General features: G+C 50.7%; 9 protein-coding genes across 9 annotated transcripts; 3 read left to right on the top strand and 6 right to left on the bottom strand.

Annotated features, from left to right (window-relative positions):
- The first annotated feature begins 412 nt into the window (after nucleotides 1-412).
- Nucleotides 413-2,096, top strand: ASPVEDRAFT_150132 (FAD-dependent oxidoreductase). Its single transcript, XM_040808224.1, has 6 exons — nucleotides 413-668; nucleotides 735-987; nucleotides 1,039-1,084; nucleotides 1,135-1,376; nucleotides 1,430-1,722; nucleotides 1,784-2,096. Exons 1-6 carry the CDS (start codon nucleotides 433-435, stop codon nucleotides 1,971-1,973), a joined length of 1,260 nt encoding a protein of 419 aa, XP_040667062.1. The 5' UTR covers nucleotides 413-432; the 3' UTR covers nucleotides 1,974-2,096.
- A 143-nt stretch (nucleotides 2,097-2,239) lies between these two features.
- Nucleotides 2,240-2,979, bottom strand: ASPVEDRAFT_82824 (uncharacterized protein; the record flags this gene model as incomplete). Its single annotated transcript, XM_040817260.1, has 2 exons — nucleotides 2,240-2,489; nucleotides 2,558-2,979. 2 exons carry the CDS (start codon nucleotides 2,977-2,979, stop codon nucleotides 2,240-2,242), a joined length of 672 nt encoding a protein of 223 aa, XP_040667061.1.
- Nucleotides 2,980-3,765: 786 nt separating this feature from the next.
- Nucleotides 3,766-7,311, top strand: ASPVEDRAFT_82823 (uncharacterized protein; the record flags this gene model as incomplete). The annotated part of the gene is made up of 4 exons (XM_040817259.1): nucleotides 3,766-3,878; nucleotides 3,929-4,161; nucleotides 4,214-4,372; nucleotides 4,430-7,311. The coding sequence occupies 4 exons, from the start codon at nucleotides 3,766-3,768 to the stop codon at nucleotides 7,309-7,311; spliced, it is 3,387 nt and encodes a 1,128-aa protein (XP_040667060.1).
- Nucleotides 7,312-8,118: 807 nt separating this feature from the next.
- On the top strand, nucleotides 8,119-9,208 carry ASPVEDRAFT_61730 (intradiol ring-cleavage dioxygenase; the record flags this gene model as incomplete). The annotated part of the gene is made up of 1 exon (XM_040815581.1): nucleotides 8,119-9,208. Exon 1 carries the CDS (start codon nucleotides 8,153-8,155, stop codon nucleotides 9,206-9,208), a length of 1,056 nt encoding a protein of 351 aa, XP_040667059.1. The 5' UTR covers nucleotides 8,119-8,152.
- Nucleotides 9,209-9,548: 340 nt separating this feature from the next.
- ASPVEDRAFT_886354 (uncharacterized protein) lies at nucleotides 9,549-12,466 on the bottom strand. Its single transcript, XM_040818375.1, has 2 exons — nucleotides 10,152-12,466; nucleotides 9,549-10,092 (listed from the first exon to the last, which is right to left on the bottom strand). The coding sequence occupies exons 1-2, from the start codon at nucleotides 12,378-12,380 to the stop codon at nucleotides 9,622-9,624; spliced, it is 2,700 nt and encodes an 899-aa protein (XP_040667058.1). The 5' UTR covers nucleotides 12,381-12,466; the 3' UTR covers nucleotides 9,549-9,621.
- Nucleotides 12,467-13,656: 1,190 nt separating this feature from the next.
- ASPVEDRAFT_627018 (SDR family NAD(P)-dependent oxidoreductase) lies at nucleotides 13,657-15,002 on the bottom strand. Its single transcript, XM_040815633.1, has 4 exons — nucleotides 14,711-15,002; nucleotides 14,426-14,662; nucleotides 14,010-14,308; nucleotides 13,657-13,946 (listed from the first exon to the last, which is right to left on the bottom strand). The coding sequence occupies exons 1-4, from the start codon at nucleotides 14,917-14,919 to the stop codon at nucleotides 13,762-13,764; spliced, it is 930 nt and encodes a 309-aa protein (XP_040667057.1). The 5' UTR covers nucleotides 14,920-15,002; the 3' UTR covers nucleotides 13,657-13,761.
- ASPVEDRAFT_166909 (uncharacterized protein) lies at nucleotides 14,807-16,188 on the bottom strand. Its single transcript, XM_040808654.1, has 2 exons — nucleotides 15,861-16,188; nucleotides 14,807-15,797 (listed from the first exon to the last, which is right to left on the bottom strand). The coding sequence occupies exons 1-2, from the start codon at nucleotides 16,023-16,025 to the stop codon at nucleotides 15,087-15,089; spliced, it is 876 nt and encodes a 291-aa protein (XP_040667056.1). The 5' UTR covers nucleotides 16,026-16,188; the 3' UTR covers nucleotides 14,807-15,086.
- Nucleotides 16,189-16,599: 411 nt separating this feature from the next.
- On the bottom strand, nucleotides 16,600-17,802 carry ASPVEDRAFT_626986 (uncharacterized protein). The gene is made up of 4 exons (XM_040815632.1): nucleotides 17,548-17,802; nucleotides 17,238-17,503; nucleotides 16,878-17,194; nucleotides 16,600-16,819 (listed from the first exon to the last, which is right to left on the bottom strand). Exons 1-4 carry the CDS (start codon nucleotides 17,587-17,589, stop codon nucleotides 16,632-16,634), a joined length of 813 nt encoding a protein of 270 aa, XP_040667055.1. The 5' UTR covers nucleotides 17,590-17,802; the 3' UTR covers nucleotides 16,600-16,631.
- A 213-nt stretch (nucleotides 17,803-18,015) lies between these two features.
- ASPVEDRAFT_82817 (uncharacterized protein) lies at nucleotides 18,016-19,006 on the bottom strand (the record flags this gene model as incomplete). Its single annotated transcript, XM_040817258.1, has 3 exons — nucleotides 18,016-18,225; nucleotides 18,283-18,514; nucleotides 18,567-19,006. 3 exons carry the CDS (start codon nucleotides 19,004-19,006, stop codon nucleotides 18,016-18,018), a joined length of 882 nt encoding a protein of 293 aa, XP_040667054.1.
- Between the last annotated feature and the right edge of the window lie 18 nt (nucleotides 19,007-19,024).

Genomic DNA, 19,024 nt, shown 5'->3' with positions numbered 1-19,024 from the left:
AAGCCAGCAATGAATCTGTCTTCGACTACGTCGGCCTCGGCTTGAGGTAGGGAACGAGTTTGTGGAAGTATAAATTTATATTCGCTACTAACCGTCTAAGCCTATACAGGTACACAAAAATCGAGTGCAATATTAGGGTTAAGCTTATCTAGGAATCTCCCACCAGCGTTGTGATTCCTAGTCAGGAGTCAATCGGATACTCCAACTACTAACTAGGACCTGCATAACAGTCTAAATTAATACACCGCTAGCCAATAAATCTCCAATATCCAACAGTCGCTGATTGATGCTTACAAAGTACGTCCGCATTGCTCATCAACCCACCGGATGGCGTGTTGGACCATTAGCGTGATTCAAAGATCTTATTATAACCACGCCACCCACGTTCGTAAATCCGTACCTGACCTGAATCCAGTTTGGAAAAATCCAGCAATGACTATAAACAAAACCATCTCCATCGCCATTATCGGCGGCGGTCCAGGAGGACTAGGTACCGCCATCGCGCTTTCTGAACTCCCATATGTATCTGTCACACTGTACGAGCAAGCACCCGAGCCACGCGAGGTCGGTGCCGGTATCAGTATTGGTCGAAATGCGTGGAATGTGCTGCGGTTACTTGGGGCTGTGGATGGGGTTAAGGGTGCTAAGACGGGATATTCATGGCAGAGGTGCGTTACGTTGGCAAGCCAATACATAAAAAAAAGGATCTGATATATAATTGACGAATGTATCAGGAATGGGAGGACCGGGGAACCTGTGATTCAACCAATTAAGAAAGATGAGGACGACCCATTTGCTTCTATTAGGGCTAGACGGACGCGGTTGCAGTCTGCACTGCTGGAGAAGGTCCCGCCGGGGATCATTCAATTTAGCAAGAAGCTTGTCTCACTGCAAGATCTTGGTGAGAATAAGGGAGTTCATTTGACATTCAAAGATGGAACAGAAACGACGGCAGATCTTGTTGTCGGGGCTGATGGGATTCGTTCGGTGGGTGGCATACAACTCAACGACGACCACGGTTATTAACTGGATCGATAGATTGTACGGCGGACATTGTTTCCAGACCATCATCTGCATGTTACAGGTACATCTGCAAAAACATGTCTTTGCATAGACGACTGACGGCGGTACTAGGGAATACTGCATTCCGAGTCCTCATCCCGGTCACTTCAATTGCCCATATAACCGAATTCCCAACATCTAACGGGTGGTGGCATGTATTAAATGGCCATCTCTACTTCTCTCACGTTGATGACGAGTCCGAGAGAGAACTGTGCGAGATCACAATCAGATCCTACAACGAGCCCGTAACACCAGAGAGGACAGCCACGTGGGCGATACCGGTGACGAATGAATATGTTCAAGCTCGAACGGGTGTATGTATTATGTATCAAGAATAGACACTTAGGTCCTAGGCTGACAAGCAAAGGAATACGACCCCCGCATCAAAGAGCTCCTAAAGGTAGTGCCTGAAGGATCCTGGCGCGAGTTCGCGATGGTTGCCGGTCCATGCTTGAAAGATATAACCGCCTGGGATAAAGTCGCACTTATAGGCGACGCGAGCCATCCCCTATCTGGGGCTTTTGGGTCTGGAGCTGCATTTGCAATGGAAGATGGTTGGATACTGGCAAGGGCGATTGAGCACTCGATTAACTCGAGGACGGTGCTGAAAGATGCTTTGGAGATATTTCAGCGGATTCGGGGGCCTTATTATGAGCGGATGTACGCTTGCTTCATTACTTCTTTTAAGCTTATGCTGGTTCTGCATGCTGATTATGTACAGGTACGAATTTCTTGATCGGAAAGGGAAGGAGATTCAAGAGTCTCGAAACGGGACTGATTTTGATAGTATCATCAAGGTGAGAGTACAGGGATTCGGGCTTTCTGGTGGCACTCTGGACTGGATCTATAAGAATGACATCGAGGAGGTCTGGAGGGCGTATGCTGCTGGTGAGCAAGGGGCGAAACTATAGTCATGGATTGTCTATCTCTCGGTGGACAGAATTGCGGCCTCTAGAACAGCGATACAGTGATAGAGACTCGTATATAGTAAGGATATACTTTGGTTAGATTAGTAGACTACCAATTGTGAAGGCTTTTATAACGCTGAACAGTAAAACCGAAATCGTAGATGGGGTGGGCCAATATATCAGACGAGAGCCTAAACTATGTACCCAAAACGACAGCATATCCCAATTCCATCAATTCTAATTGCTTTTCAGATAAGTCAATTCACCGCTCAGGAACCAGATGAGTACATGCTCTCTGCTTTCGCAGAATGGCGCACGGACTCATGGCGCTTTTTTCGGTGCCCGTTCAGGTGGTCTTTCCGGCCGAATGCCTTACCACAGCTATCGCACCGATACTTGTCTGGAGAAATGTGCACCGTTCGAATGTGTCGGACAAGGTCTAGTTCGCGGTGAAACTGTCCAGGGGTGTGGCAGTCTCGCCACTCACATTTGTAGAGACGACGGGGGCATGGGGTTCTGCTGTGAAGAGGGACTATTAACTCACCTCTAGAATAGTTGATTGGGTCTGGATAAAGAGTATGACATACCTCAGCAAATGGCGATTGGTATCGGCAAGGCAGGCGGTGCTTTGTTGTGGCCCAGGACTGCCTTCTGCCATTGTTGACGGAGTCTCTCCTTGATAGAACAGGTGAGAGGTCTCTGAGGGGCTATAGGAAGCCGAGTCCGTGTATGGTCTACCCTGGTAAAGGCTACTGGGGCTCTGATAGGGCTCTGGGGTGGACTCCGTTAGGTCGATGACTGGCGGTTGTGTTCGGTGTGCTGGGCCAGCCATCATACTGCCTGCGAGTCCGCTGGTCGATGGTGTTTGGTGCCAAAAGAGGGTTTCTTCAGGCAGGTTGAAGTCAAAAGGTTGTAATTGAGACTCAAGATTGTCCTGCCACAGGGTTATGAAGTTCGTTGTTTCATGGTTGTCGATGTCGGTGACGGTATATCCTGAGGACGGATCCATGGTAAGAACTGAATAGATCCCTGGGTCAGGGCACAAGGCAATAGTAATACGGTACGCTAGATGGGAATGGAGAAGCAAAGAGAGTATTTGATTGTGGCAGAGTTCATCATACTGTGAGGACGGTAGGTTTATATACCCTTGACTCCCTCTGGATACTGGTACACCCCCAGCGATGGAACTGCATTGCCTACAACAAGGTCCGGGAATGGGCACAAGCTATGAAGAAGGTTGGACTGTACTCGGAATTGGACACAACCAATGAGACAGGACGATGAGGGAACAGGGTTATCCTCACTTCTTGCCGGTCAGAGGCGATCATCATGCGGATCAACCTTGGAAGGGAAGCCATGCAAGCAGACTTAGAACTGACCTATGGAATGAAAAAGAAGCCCATGATTTGGGAGACTCGCAGGAGGCACAGGAACTCTTTCAGGGACATGATGACGACCTCAAATGCAGCCAGAAGTGGACACAGCCAATGACAATAGAAGGTGAGACGGCAAGGCTGCACGAAGATCGCGATGACGTGGAGGAGGCTATGGAAGATTTCGTCCAATAAATGACTAGGCCGGGGTGAATGCAACAGGATTTGGAATAAGCCAATGTAATTCAAGAGCCAAGAGCGATCATGTCTTCAGATTCAGAACCGACCAATCCAATGGAAAGGTGTGTTTCAGCCTCGGACGCCCAACGAGCAGCCAGAGCCTCGTCTATTGCGGTGTGCCGGTGGGCTTAAATATCACGTCCATCCCCCCTTGCCATCATGCACCATAGTACTCATTGACCATGGCCGACAGTTGGGATGCCCACAGGGCAGAGATTGAGCAACTCTACATTCAAGAAAATAGGACTCTGAAGTATATTGCAGAGTTCATGACCAGCAAAGGCTTCCGAAAGACGTAAGTAAGCAAAGCCTTTTAACCCTCATACCTAATTAACACGCAATCAGCAAATCGCAGTACGAGACGCAATTCAAGAAATGGGGCCTTCGCAAAAAGCAAACCGTACCGCGTAATGCCAACTGGGACTTCATTGCAAGGCGGGTTGAGAAACGAAAGCGGCTCCACGGAAAAGAGAGCGAGGTGGTTATCGATGAGGAAACAATTCCTCGTGAAAAGGTCAGGAAGCTACAATACGGGAAGACATTTGTGTCGACAGCAGCCAGATTCTCTGGATATGGAGGTGTGTTCGTCTATTCCAGTCCTGCTGCAGCCGGAAAGTACTGATAAACCAGCGCCATCCCCCAAAACACCGGAAGGGGTAGTTGTTAGAACTCCACCTTCCATTGCCAGACTGGCTGGCCAGGCATGGTCTGGAGGCCTGAGTCTGGCCTGGAGTCCGTCTCTTCCGTGGCTTCAGTTCACCAAACTCTTGCATGTCAACCAGAATCGGGGTAGGATTCTTCGACAAGCAGATTAGGCAGGCTTCATAACGTGCTAATGTGCTGCAGACCTGCCGGCCTTATCGTCCGTCATATCAATTCCACTTTCCAGTGAAGTCTCCGTTCAACCAGATGTGGAGAAAGATGAGTTGATACACCTGGAGAATGCATTTCCTTTGGAGATTCGGTCCAAGTTGCTTCATATGGATACCGACTCCAGAATGAAAGCAATGCTCAGCATGTTTATGCCAGAAGAATACGAAGGGCAGCACCAGCTGACGCAGACAAACCGTTTGAGCACAGAGCTTTATATGTTATCCAACAGCCTTCAGCCGTATGACGAATTGCACAGCTTCTGGGAATATAACGATCGCCTGCTGGCCATGATTCGAACCTTTGGCTGGCACAAGGGCTGTCAATTTAAAATTCTTCTAGCAAGCCAAGAGCCAACAGTCGAGGCTATAGTGGAGAAGATCTTCTCAAGCGCGGTATGTGAGGTGGATATAGAGGTCATGAAGCTGATCCTCGAAGCTGGGATGGATCCAAACTCCCTCGTCGACAGTGAAATCGGGTTACGCACACCCTTGCAGGTGGCTGCCACTGTCACCGACAGCAGAGGGGCGGAGATGGCCGAGCTCCTCATCTCCCGTAAAGCTGATATCCAACTGATACAGAGTGGTGACTCCGCTCTACGTATGGCGATTGGATACAGAAATGGCTGGGTAATTGAGGTGTTGCTGCGCCACAATGTTGTTGTCGACATACAGTGCCTAGCAGCGGCGACGAGCAAAGTTGATGCGAATCTCTTCGAGAAACTTTTGGCCTCCTTCGCTGATATAAAAAGACTGGGCTACAATGAACTACGAGGGAATGTCAAGTCTCCCTTATTCAGCGCGATTTCTGCGAACAAGGAGAAGTTGATTGAAGTGTTACTGCGTCATAATGTTGTTGTCGACATACTGTGCCTAGCAGAGGCGACAAGAACTGTTGATGCGAATCTCTTCGAGACACTTTTGAAGTCCTGTCCTGACGTAACCGGCTTGATCTACAACGCAGATATTAAGTTTCCAACGCAACGCGGCAATATAACGCTGCTAGGAGCAGCAGCAAAATCTGGAAGGCTTGAAATTATCGAGACAATACTTCGGGTTTGCCCAGGCCTTGTCAACCCTAGAGAGCTGGAGGCCACAGGCGGAGCAGACTATGTCTCCCCTATTTCAGCCGCCATCGCGAACAACCACATGGAAGCACTGAAGGCTCTTTTAGACGCGGGTGTTGATATAAACTTCGTAAATGGATGCGAAGAACCACCACTCGAACAGGCATTGGCAAGAGATAACTTTAGGGCATACGAAATCCTGGTGGAAAGTGGTGTCACAATCACTCGGCCACTATCATATCAAAAACTTCGTGTATTAATGAGGTTTATTTCAGGGGAAGAGGATTGTGTGAGGTCAATGACGCAGCTCATTGGCGAAAGTGCACGGGTGAGTCACAATGTCACTGAATGGTCTGGGGAGGTGCTCGCAGAGGCCATCAACAACAATGATCTCCTAGTCATAGGTCTGCTGCTTGATTTCGGGGCTACTGTCGTCGCAACGAAGGTGAACTACACCTGGAAGAAGACTGCACAGTATCTGGACACACGGGGAGCTTTACAGGCCATTCTCGATGAAAATGGTGACAATATCCTGTTAACAGTATTAATGATGCAGAACTGGGATCTGGCACAGTGGCTCCTTATTCGTGCCCCTCTTCTACAGGATGAAAGACTGTATTCAGGGCATACACCACTGTGCAGCGCAGCGAGCAGCAAACAACCTGAGTTGGTCAGACTTATGCTTATATACGGCGCAAAGGTGACTGACCGTGTCCTTTGTATGGCAATAAATCGGATGGAAGAGGATGCCATTTGTGGTGAGTCGGCATCAGATGAAGCTCTCGAAGTTCTCCGGCTCCTATTAAGCGGCTTTACCGGCCCCGCTCCGAATGTGATCGTTATGGCAACACGGATTTATTCCCACAATTTGAGTTTATGTGACAGTACGAGGCAAGATACTAATGTGCTGCAACTTCTACTGTCGGAAGGCGTGGAACCCACGGGTACTCTGGGTGAAGTCGTCGCTGGGGATTTGAATGACCCAGTTCAGCCACAATCAGCCCTAGAGCTGGTAGTATGGGATCGCAATCGATTGGCCCTGGACATCTTAACCCAGCCCCATTACCACTGGGGCGCACAAGCTTTAGGGCGATGCTTAGCTGTGGCGTGTACTGTATCTGGCGAAGACTTTGTTGACTCGATTCTTCAGCGCAACCCAAGGATGAACGAATATGTTCATACCGACTTCGAGTACGGAAATGTTAATTTCTCTACCGCTCTGCAAATTGCCGTGAGAGAGCAAAAAGTGTCGGTCGTCCGTAAGCTTCTCGGATTCGCCGATACCGATATCAATTGCGCTGCGAAAGGACACCGTGGTCGTACGGCCCTGCAGCACGCGGTGGAGAAAGGTAATCTAGAATTGATAACCATGCTTCTCAACCATGACGCCGATGTCACCAGCCCCCCTGCGGAAAATAGAGGTGCTACTGCATTACAGCTGGCAGCTATTAAAGGATACTTGCCAATTGCTCGCCGACTGCTTGACCTGGGTGCGGATGTGAATGCCGCAGGTGCAGATATTGAAGGAAGAATGGCTCTTGAGGGAGCGGCGGAACATGGTCGGGTTGACATGGTTCATATGCTCCTTGAGGAAGGGGCATGGATACTTGGCGACGCTGGCGAGAAGCAATATAAGAACGCGGTGTCACTGGCAAGAAAGAATGGGCACTACGCGGTGGCGAGGATGCTAGAGAGGTTCAAGTCCAGGGCGGAACAAGTCCATGGCCATATATCTAGCATTGCTGTTGATGGTGGTGGTGAAGTTTATGAAGAGGAACATTCAATGATATAACCTACTGACCGCCGGTGTACTATTTCGGCTTTATGTTTTCGTTCTTAGTTTGCTCTATTCCATACAATGCCACAATAATATCCACACTACTATGCTTACACATCCTATCAATTCCGCATTCCGAGTCATTTTCCTGCTTTACAAGTCTCAATAGCCATAAGAAAGACTTTATCTCTTGGATTATAATTAGGAAGCACGCGTCTCCTTGCGCTTCATCAACCTGTGGGCTCTATATACATTATGGGACCAATAGAACGCTCAGCTTACAAACTACATGGTGTCCAGACCTTCACGCAACATGTAATGTACCAATCGGGGCTTGTCACCGATATCCGAAATACCATTATGCAGCCGATGATCAAGCTAAGCATAAAACGCCAAGATCAGCTCCACCACGGTGGATCTGGTAGAGAGTTCTGTCTGGCTCTTCGGAGCTCGAGTTCCCCGATGACAAAGCATTCTGGAGACCTTTGAAGATGCCTAGAATCCTCTGGAGAAACGGCTCTCTTTCCTGCCCTATTGCATTCGAGACATTCGTCAGGCTCGCTGTCGATCAGCTCGGAGAGGCGCTGAATTTTGTATAGCCGGCTTGGCAGTGAAGTGGTCCTGATGTCGGAAATACTGCTTTATCCTCTTTCATACTCGGCTGGATAGAGCTGACGAAGGTGATGAGGAATCGTTATGGTCCTGGCAGTCTCATACAACCGGTTTTGACTATGGATATCCGCGGAGTCCGATAGCGAAGACTCGGGTATAAAGAGGGCCATGCCTCAGTCTCATGCAAACTACATCCCTCCAGTCTTCTCTAAGCACCAAGCCTGAAATCTCTCCTTTATTCACCATGCAACTCATCTCGTTGACCAAGTTGGCCATGCTCGGCATGGCTGCATTTGCTGCCGCCCACCCCGGTGCCCACGAAGTCAGCTCCATGACCCACGCCGAAAAGAGATCATTCCTGGTCAACGCCAAACGCAGCCTCGGACAATGCGCTGATCGCCTCGAACGCCGCGGCGTCAGCGCACGCATCGAAGCCCGTCGCGCCGAGCAGTACGAGTTCTACCGCCGTCAAGCCCTCGCAGCCCGCGCCTACAACCCCTCCGTCAACGTCTCGCACCACTCCACCCTCCAGGTGAATTCGCACACCTCCGAAGAAGAACTCTTCGCCAAGGACCCCGTCTGCGTTCTCTCTCCGGAAGGTGAAATCGGTCCATTCTGGGTAAAGGGCGAGCTTGTCCGCTCTAATGTCCGTGATGGCGAGGCCGGTGTCCCTGTTATCCTTGACGGGCAGTTCATCGATATCGAGACCTGCGAACCGATCAAGGATCTCTACTGGGATGTCTGGAACTGTAACTCTACCGGTGTTTACTCCGGTGTGCAGAGCGACATGAACGGTAGCGGTTCCGGCGATGCTTCTAACCTCGACAAGACCTTCCTTCGCGGTATTCAGAAGACAGACGAAGACGGTGTTGCTCAGTTCCAGTCTATATTCCCCGGTCACTATGATGGTCGCGCAACGCACGTCCACGTCGTTGCGCACGTTGGTGCGCATGAACTCGCCAATAAGACCGTCACCGGTGGCCACGCCGCGCACATCGGACAACTGTTCTTTGACCAGGACTTGATTACCGAAGTCGAGGCCCTCTACCCGTATAACACGAACACGGTCGATATTACCCAGAACGCCGATGACCACGTCGTCCAGGACGAGACTGAGGATACAGCCTCCGATCCCTTCTTCGAGTATGCCCTGCTGGGAGATAAAGTCCAGGATGGGATTTTTGCTTGGATTACCATGGGCGTTAATGTCTCGGCAAGCTATGAGACTAGCTATGCGGCTACTCTGACTGGTGATGGCGGTGTTTCGAACTCGAATAGCCAGCCCGGGTGGTACCGTTGACTTCTAGTTGGACTGGTTGGTGGGTTTTCAATTTCGTATCTTGAATAGAATGTACACAATATCTATAGATAGTTCCGCCCGCTCATGACACTTCAAGTCTCGCGCTCCTTATTTCCAAATACTGCAATCCGTAAGGGAATTATTTATGGAGCGGCTCTAATGGCCCCACTGCCTACAAAGGCACCAGCCAGTCAGAGACTTCTATAAAATCGATGCCCCACAGATCGACAGTTGGTGACTCGTGGGTTCCAGTGCTGACTCAGCGGGGTTCAGTTCTCCGGCAGCAGTATTCCAGAAGTCTGGGGATGCTCGTCCACAATTGTCAAGCAAGGACTAAATAAAATTTGAATTCATTCCATGAAACTAAACTATCTCAGCTGTCCACTCCAAATTGCAAACCATGCATAATACCATCAATAATGGTCGCACCCCTCACACCAAGCGCGGTATACAACACAGCCATACTGCATAGCCCGCCCGATCATATTCAAGTTATTCGCGTTCTCACACTGATCAAACCCATCCTGCTTTTTGAGAAAGATATCCCGAATGATCTCGACGGCGCTATAGAGCTCCATCGGCCACCCGACATTCTGCGGCGGCCCTGAGCAGTTCCCAGCCCACTTGATCTCGGCGTGATACCACGGGTCGGTACTTTCGGGGGAAGGCCTGCCAGTGTCCCATGGGATTGTGTTCTCGCCGCTGGTGGAATTGATAAGAGGTCTCACAAAGGCCGGTATGCCAGACCAACCCTTTACGAGGTTTTCGACCTTGCCTTTGTCGAATATCGGGGGTGTTAATGTCATTTTCTCCATGCAGCCGAGGTTGTGGATCTGGTTTTGGTTGAATGGTAAGGGGAGAGGGAGGTCTGATTCGGTAATCTCCTGGACATGGGTTAGACTGGGCCTCAATAGAGCCTGGTTTGATGTGACTTTTAACTTACCTCGCCGGATGGAGTTGGACTGCCTGTGGTTGGACTTGGGGGCATCGACAAAGGGCATACACCCGCATATGATTGCTCATCAGTTCTCGTAGCCAGCAGGCCAATGGGTTTCTGTATTATTCCCGAGAACTCCCAAGTCGCGGCCTCGATTCTATTAACCCATAGCCGCCAGCGGCCAACAGGGATAAGCTCGTCGCCGACACGGTCATAGCGGACGATCTTGCTGGCTTCCATCGTCGCCTTCCCGTCGGTATTCCGGGGATCCTCAGACATTACCTGCGTTGGGATTTTATACGGCAGTGTCATGGGCTCTTGAAAATATTGCTCTGATCCAGATGGATATAGATACCCGTGCAGTAGGTCCGACAGCATAGCCACCTTCTCAGGGTACATGATCGGACCATTCCTATCCTGAAGATTCGCAGACGGCGTGACAATGAATATCTTGGGCTGGTTGGTGAAATGCAACGGACCAGGCTGCTCCTTCGTACCTACAAGCCCCTCCATCGGCTGGAGGAATTCCGACTGCTCCCCATGAACCAGAGCCTCGAACGTATTCTTACGGAAGAACTCATCCGGCGCAGGCACAAACTGCCCAGGAGACGGCTCGCGCACAAACATGGGCATTTCATAGATATGCGAGACATACACGCCCTGCTTCGAAACGATAAAGACAGCCGTGCACCCATGCAGCCGGGCCATACCAGCCGCGGTCTTGAAGTCCTGGAACCCGTACCATTTCCCGCTGACCTCGTTGCTGGCGTGGATGTACCACTTCCTCTGCGTGTTGAGCTTGATCAGTACGCCCACCATGTAGTCGTCTAGCTCCTTGCTCATCTTGGGGTAGTCCAGGAGCGGGCTGGTTGGGTGGTCTGTTTTTGGAGGGGTCTGGACGAGGGAGTCCTTGCGGGGTGTGCCTGTGGCTGCGGCTGCGGCTGCGGCTGTACTGATTGGGATCTTGAGGCAGTTGACGGGGGCGACGGTGACCCATTCTGCGGTTCCCGCGGGGCATTCTGGCCCGCCGCAGATGTGTGCTCCGCACGCTTTTCGGTTGCTGGTGTCTGATTCAGGTTCTGTTTCGTCGTCTTGACGCTTGACCCGATTTACTGCCTTGTTTGGTCCATTCATGAGGTGGCCGTCTCCATAGATTGTAGCAACCCTTGTAGGTTGTGGATTGTTCGGAGGAGCTGGAGGAACGGGATCGACGAATACTGGGACATCGCTGTTTGAAGGGACTGGGGTGGCCAGATCGACCTGTGTTATGGGTGTCATGATATGTCCATCTCCATGGATTTTGTGAGGCGTGACGGGGTCGTTTGCTCCAGAGTCTTCACTCGGAAGACCTGAGATTGGATCGACAGAGGGTGGATAATCGCTGGGCGTTCCGACGATGTTCCCTGCTGCGTCTGTTGTAGGCTTTGCAGCTGGCTTGGCATACAAGAAGGAATTCGTCCTAGTGATGGAAACGATTGAGCTGGCTGTAACTCCATGGCCACCGGGAGGGCGGGTGACGACTGGAGCAATCTCGGTATAGTCTTCACATTCCTCATCAGATGGAATCGGGTCAGCGAAGCCTGGAAGACCACCAGCGCTAACGACGCCAGTTTGCGGATATTTCGTGGTGTGGTCCTCGGTTGGCTGGGGGAGCCAAGCAGGCACAGTGAACACATTTCCGCGTACATCGGTTACTGTATACGTCTTGTCTGCAGTTGGCTGAGGGATCCAGGCAGGGACGGTGAATATATTGCCACGTACATCAGTTACCGTATATACTTGGTCTGCAGCAGGGACACCAGCGACAGGATTGGAAGGGGTCGGCTTTGGAGCTTGCGCGTCACAATCAGATGTATCCGCATTCCCGCCCACGACATCCGCCGGGGGTGTAGGTGGAACGGGGTCTGCAATGACAGGAGTGTTGCCGTTGATCATAGTTATACTGAGGCTGGCCTCATCTGCAGTAGGGCGTGGAGTGACTGGGTTGTTGGTAGGAGGGACGGTGACAGGATTCCCCTGCGCATCAGTGGAAACAGTCTCCAAAGAACCTCCATCAGGAAGAATCGGATCGGTGTTGCAGGTATTACCTGCAATGCAGTCGGCGTTGGCGGCATTGCCATCGTTGACAGTGCCAGAGGGCACGACAGTATCAGGTGGAGCGGGAATGGCTGCTGCTGCTACGATCTGAGCAGCAGAAGTCAAGAGACAAGCATGTACGAGGGGAAAGTACCTCATCGTGGCGATGTGTTGGAGAAGTCAGGAAGTCAGAGAGAAGGGCCATTTATGCCTGTGTCTGGGCTGAATGTGTTGTTAGTGAAGTAAGTGAATTCAATATACTGAGGTAACTAAACACTTAACTGGGGGAATTCCTGTCTGTATACTGCATGGTCTGGACTTGTGTGAACAGCCGGCAATTGGCTGCATTCACAAGTATCCAGATGTAACAGCATCACAAAAGAATGTTAAAAATAATGGTAATGAAGCAAATAAGAAGTTTACTCTAATGATGATTTCCTTTATGCTTATGCCTGCTTTTCTTTAACCAGCCCTGATTACCACGTCCCTTCACCCGAAACAATACCAGTTTACTGTCTATACTAGTAATAAAGCTGTCACTGCACTGTTTCATTAACCTTCAAGGCGGCCAGCTATCGCCAGCAAGACAAAAACAGCGGATGATGAACCTGGCTTAATTCTACGAAGGTGTCAAAACTGTTTTGAATAATTTGTGCCATGTCCAGAGAATGGACAAAGTCGTGGATGAGGCTATCGCCCCTACGCCTCAATACACAATAATCTATCTATTCTATTAAGATAGCCTATCGTATTGTTCATTGAGCCACAAATGGCTGAGAGAATCTCGAAACAATCCAATTCTATACAGCGTAATCGTACTTATCGGCCCATTAGCAAGGAATAAAGTGCAGATCGATTATTTAGAAGATCAACGCGAGTATCTCGGTGTTTGCCTTCTGAACGGAAGTTAGGGAAGAGACATTCTTCTTATCAAGTCTGGCACGAGTCAAGTTATGGTTATTGGCTGTGGTATACCCTCGATACCTAGTTAATACTACCCATGTATCCTTCAGCTCGGTATTCCCCTTTCCAATAGAACAATTATTGATGCCCTATTTGCAATATACGAAAGCGGACTATTGTTAACTAATATCTGCCTATTATTGTTCAAACCGATAATTAACCTGCTCCCTCACAGACAGCGTACCGGCCTTTTCACACACTCCCAAAGGCCCGAAACTGTCACTTGCCGCTGCATGTCTCTTCCATGCTTTTACAGCGCGTGGGTGACTGTAAAAAACGCTGTATCCTCTCATGGTCTCCACAGATGCATGCCTTTGTGTCCTCTGACGGATTCATTCTACTCCATCATACTGCGCAGGGCTTGCAGCCAGCCAAGCTACCAGAATTTACATCTCGGTGTAGGGAGGTAAGAGAACCGAGAATATGTGTGCCTATGGTCCTCCAGTAGAGATTCAAGTAGGCTTACCAGTTGGTCCGTTCCTATCCTAGGGAAATAGTTTCCAGGCGAATTCCAGCCCGGGAAAGGCTTCGTATCTGACGATAGATGACAAAAAAAAACCTTCAAGGCGATAGTTATCTAATTGTAAAGCCCCCCATTTGCAGACAGACAAGCCCCAGTAGTCCACCTCGCATCCTCACTACACAAGAACGCAACTAGGGGCGCAATATCATCCACCTCTCCCACCCTCGGTGCCGCAGGGGTCGATTCAATCAAGGGCTGCATATCCTTCAAGAACTGCTCATCGCTCTGGAACCATTGGTCTAACAGTAGAGAATGGGTTAGTCTAATCTAATCGGGTAGGGAAAGGGGTATTCATTCAATACCAGTTGCAACAGGGCCAGGATTCACACAGTTCACTGTAATGCCATGCGACTGGCCCAGCTCCTTCGCCCAGACCCGGACAAGCGCCTCGTCTGCGGCCTTGGTGGCGGCGTACACTGTCTGTCCTGCAACGCCGAGCCGTGCACCGGCCGACGAGATAAACACGATCCGGCCGCCTTTGGGCAGATGGGGCTCGACGGCCTTGGTTAGGAAGATTGGGCCGCGCACGTTGCAGTCGAAGTGGGTGGTGTAGAACTCCGGCGAGGTATCGACGAGGTTAGCTTCGAGGCCTTGGGCAGCACTAGAAGAAGAACAGGAACAGTATTAGACAAGAATAAAAAATATAGCCACTTAAAGGGAGCAGGGAACTGTGACTGTGACTGTGACTGTGACTGTGACTGTGGTTGCGGTTGCGTACTTGTGTATCAGAATCTCAATCTTCCCCGTCTCGCTGATCTTCAGCGCGGCGCTTACCAGCCGCGGGATCTCGTCTAGGTTGCTGACGCTGGCCTGGCATAGAATAGCCTTGGTTCCGACTCTGGTGATCTCGTCTGCTACCTCCTCGGCGCGCTTCCTGCTACCCTCTGAGACGTAGTTGACGACGATGTTGGCGCCACGCTTGGCTAGGAGAATGGCGATTCCCGCGCCGATGCCCCTGGAACAGGTCAATAAGGACTGCATTTTGATAGTATGAGTTTATTACCTTGAAGCACCGGTGACGATTGCGGTCTTGCCTTTGAGTGAAACGCCGGAGAAGTCGGACATTTTAGAGTATATGGTTGAATTGGCTGGGAAGGGAAGAAAAGGATAATACTGTATTGGAAGTACCTTGACACTTGTCATACTGGCAAGATCTCCCCCATCTATATAGCTTCCAGTAGGGTCTGCGCGGGGTGAGGGGCATTTCGTCATCTAGGGTTGCGTTCTTAACTTCCTAAAGGGGAAGCTCGGCCACCCGTATACTTCCCAATTAGGAAACCGAGATTTCAACAGTTCATCTCAATATTCCCGGCATATATTATTAATTAAACACATAGTAGTAAGAACAGTCCAAAGACCCAAAGTTAAAGCACAATATGCTATGCCCCAGCAAGCCACACATTATCCCCCCCATACCCAAACGGAATAAACGGCTGCTTGAAGTACCTCTCCGTAACCATCGTAGCATAGTCCTTATCATCCACACAATACCCACCCCCACTCGGTCCAATATGCGGACAGTGCTCCGTCGGCCGATACTGCACCATATGCTCATGCACCTCGCGACACAGCAGCGTATTCCTCCCCAGCTCATACGCCTTCCCGAACCGGACTGTATTCGTGAGGAAATCGACGCACGCTTCGTTGGTCTCATACTGTTTATTCTCATCCAGACAGTACTGGTCATGCGTTTCACAGATCGTAGTCGCAAGAAGCCCAGCCAGCTGCCTCTGTATCTCAGCTGGGTCGGTGGTATTGAACAGCCCCGTCCCCGCCGCTTCAGAAAGCGTATCAAGCAGCCAGTCGAACCAGCGGAAGGTGGCGTCGTACTGCGCGATCTTTCCGTCCGGGTTATACAGGATCCAGGTATCGATTGTAATGGGGACGAGGGTGTTGAATGATGTCGCGTTGAATGTGAACACGGTCGTTGCGGCGGTGATGTTCTGGTTTGCGGAGAACTGCGTGATGTTGTAGGAGATGGGGATGCCGACGAGGCTGAGGTGGTCTGGGTCCGAGAAGAGGCCGAAGATGTATTCGTTGTTGAGCTCGCGGCCGTCGAAGGTGCGTGTTATGTCGACGCGGCCTTGGACCTTCCATTAGGGTTAGCTTTCTGGTATACTCTAGTAGGCCTTGGGGTATGATGGGGGGGGTACATCTTCGGCAAACACGGAGGTGTCTGTAGCGTTGATCTGCTGCAGGTTCGCTGGGTAGAGGAAGTTCTCCCAGAGGGTATTCTGGAGAGACCAGAGCTCGTCGAAGGTGAAATCAGCCAGGGAGGCTGTTCCCATTGTAAGGAGGAGAGCGAGAGAGGGGCGCATGTTGTACTGCTGCTTGCCGATTGCTTGAAAGTCCGTTTCATTTTCCAGGCTTGGGGACTGTCTTTATTTTTCTATGTTGCTGGGATATCATTCAGGCGTCCAGCAATGTCAGAATGCGACGGCCGCGAGATGATTTGCCCTTGGCGTGACACAGCATTCCAGCAGCTCAATTGGGTCAGCGCATGGAATGGCTAATTGAGGAATGGGGCTGGCTGACCAGCGTCAGCTTACGATCGGAACCTTAAATGGCGTGGAAGTCTGACACGTCGTTTAATTATTGGATGTGCCAATGCTTGGTGGCTGCACGCAGTCGAGTTCGAGTGATGAACTTGTATCACTGCAGGTGTGCAGAATAGCCTTTGCGGGGTTTCTGCAGGAATGCGTGGACGAATACATGCATATAAGCTGAAAAGAAATTATAGCTCCTCCAGCGATTTTGCGAGTATCAGTTTATCTGGTAGGGTGAAACAACCGAAGATAGATCATTGTGGAATTCGCAGATCCAAGCAATACCGAGTCAATTATTTGAGGCTATATAAATAACCGATCAACGCAGACCGATCTGGAATGATATGATAAACAGATTAGGCCAGTCTAGATACAAGACTACAGCCAATTGCGGTCACCCTTGTGAGAGAGGAAGGCCCCGGCATCCTTCTCGACAGTGGCATTCTCAATAACATTAAGCATAGCGTTGACCGACTCCTCAGGGCTAATCGGCGCGGTAAACGTCGGTGCATATTCCTGGAACTTCTTCACCATTTCACCCAGCCCAGCACGCTGCTCATCAGTCACTGCCAAAGGTCAGCCTTATACAACACCCCAGAGATAGATCAGAGGTAGATAACGTACGCTGAGCAAAACCTCCGGTATCCACCATTCCCGGCGACAGACTGAGAAACAGCACGCCATCGGCGCTATACTGGGCGCTGAACTTTGCGACCGCCATGTTAAGCCCGATTTTGCTGATCGAGTATACACCGGCGGTGGCGACGTTGAACTTGGTGACGAGGTCCACGTCTGCGTGTCCGCTAGAGATGGCGATGACCTTCTTAGCTGTGCCGCGGAGGATCAGCGGGGTGAAGAGGTTGAAGAGGTGGATCTGGGCGATGGTGTTGGTTTTGAAGTTTGCGAGCATTTCCTGTTCAAGCGTGGTTGGGTCTTTGCCTCTGCTTTTGTTAGTTGAGGAGATGCGAGGGTAGGGGGACGTACAGATCACCGAGGGAGTCGAACTGGTCGTAGAGAGTCAGCAGTGCGGCGTTGGCGACCAGATAGTCGAGGCTTCCACCGGTGATCTTCGAGGTATCTTCAGCCGCAGTCTCCAAGTCGCTGTAGCTGTCCAGGTCGGCCTTGAGGACGTGGATGTTGGTACGGCCGGGAAGTTCGTCAGCGACGCGTTTATCGGTGGCGGCTTTGTTGCGGACAAGCGCGATGACGGTGTTGCTTGGGTTGCTGGACAGGATGGAAATGAACGCCCACTGTACAGGTTAGACTTGGACTGGAAAATAGGTATGGTGCATACTCCGATGCCGCGCGAGGCTCCTGTGATTGCGTAGGAAGACATGGTGTAGTAGTTGCTCTAGAGCCTGGTTGTTTGTCTGGTAGATGCGATGAAGATGAAGATGGAGAAACATAGAGCAGGTATTTATAACGCCAGGATTGGAGCCAATGTTGATTTCAAATCCATGATTTCAAAGCTCATCAAAGCGTATACATCATCGTTCAGCTCCCCAGGGCTAGCGTCGCGAAAAGTTGCTGAAGCCGAATGCCAAGTAACGGCCAAACCCCGATTGCACGGACACGAGTCACGAATAGCCCAATACTAACGGCAGGAGATGAATGAGCTGAGATCAAAGTTGCTTCTAGAATCCAGGAAAGGATTCCAGCCGCAAAGAGATTTTGAGATTCCCGTCACCCTCCGACAAGCAGTGGTCTGCCACGACATAACGAGACGCTATACCGCGAGACCGAAAAGCATGCCAGCTAGTGGTCAGCCACCTATCTCCACCATAGAATCCTTCTCGTCCGGGTGCTCTTGAGGCGTGTTCGCCAGAAAGCGCAAGAAGAGATCAAACGGCGCTTCCTGTTCTGTCATAAAGCTATACAGCTTGCTCGTTCGTATCTGCAGTATCCCAGACCGGTCGAAGCAGCCTTGTGTAATCCGCCCGTGTTGGGGGCCTGACAGCGATATGACCAGCACCTGTTATAAAGACAGAGTTAGCTAGTACCTAACACGTATTAGAGAGTCCAAGCTCACAGGGACGAAAGTGGTATCTGCAAAGTCCTCCTGGTCAAGCCTGTTCCTGATCGCTTGCACGATCGGCCCAATTTCTCCAACAAGCATCTCGTCCTCGGTCACCGACACCTCCTGGACTTGCAACATCATAATATGGGGGAAGCCGTGGGCGTTCTCGTAGACTGTACCGCCCCACCCGGGAGGTAGGTGTCGCAGCAGTAGGCCCTCGCGAGACAGGAACGAGTTCGGGTAGCTGCGATAGTTAGGATGGAGTCTAACGAGATGTGTTATGATGGAGGTAGTACACGATAGGCTCCCACCCGGCCTTGTCAATCAAGGATTTGCGGATGAGTTTGCGGCGCCAAAAAATAAACATAATACGGAGGCATTGCTCAAGAATCCTAGCCCTTGTCCCTGCAGATTGTTCCATCCGTTCAAAGAGGGTTGTTCGGATTGGGTTTGGCTGGAATTCCTCGAAGCCTGGATAGCGTCCAGCAAGGGGAAAATTCTCGCGATGTGGAGGATACCGGTCAAGATTGGCTTGGGGCATTGGCTCAAATACCAAACCGCTGGATTCGAGAGATGTGTTGTCTTCGGCGTTGAACTCACTGATAGCGAAGGCATCCTCGGGGAGCTTGTCGCGGTCAATGTAGGGGCCAGGCATTTTGGATAGGGATTCAAGAAGTCGATCGGCAGTAGGCCTAAAGGTCTCTTGCAGGGCGGCACGACTATTGTCTGATGCCATGATGGATAGAGGAAAGAG

The sequence above is a fragment of the Aspergillus versicolor genome (assembly GCF_001890125.1).
Source record: "Aspergillus versicolor CBS 583.65 unplaced genomic scaffold ASPVEscaffold_4, whole genome shotgun sequence".
Taxonomy (NCBI): domain Eukaryota; kingdom Fungi; phylum Ascomycota; class Eurotiomycetes; order Eurotiales; family Aspergillaceae; genus Aspergillus; species Aspergillus versicolor.
The sequence above is the reverse complement of the archived record's forward strand: the minus strand, read 5'-3'. Positions and strand labels throughout refer to the sequence as shown.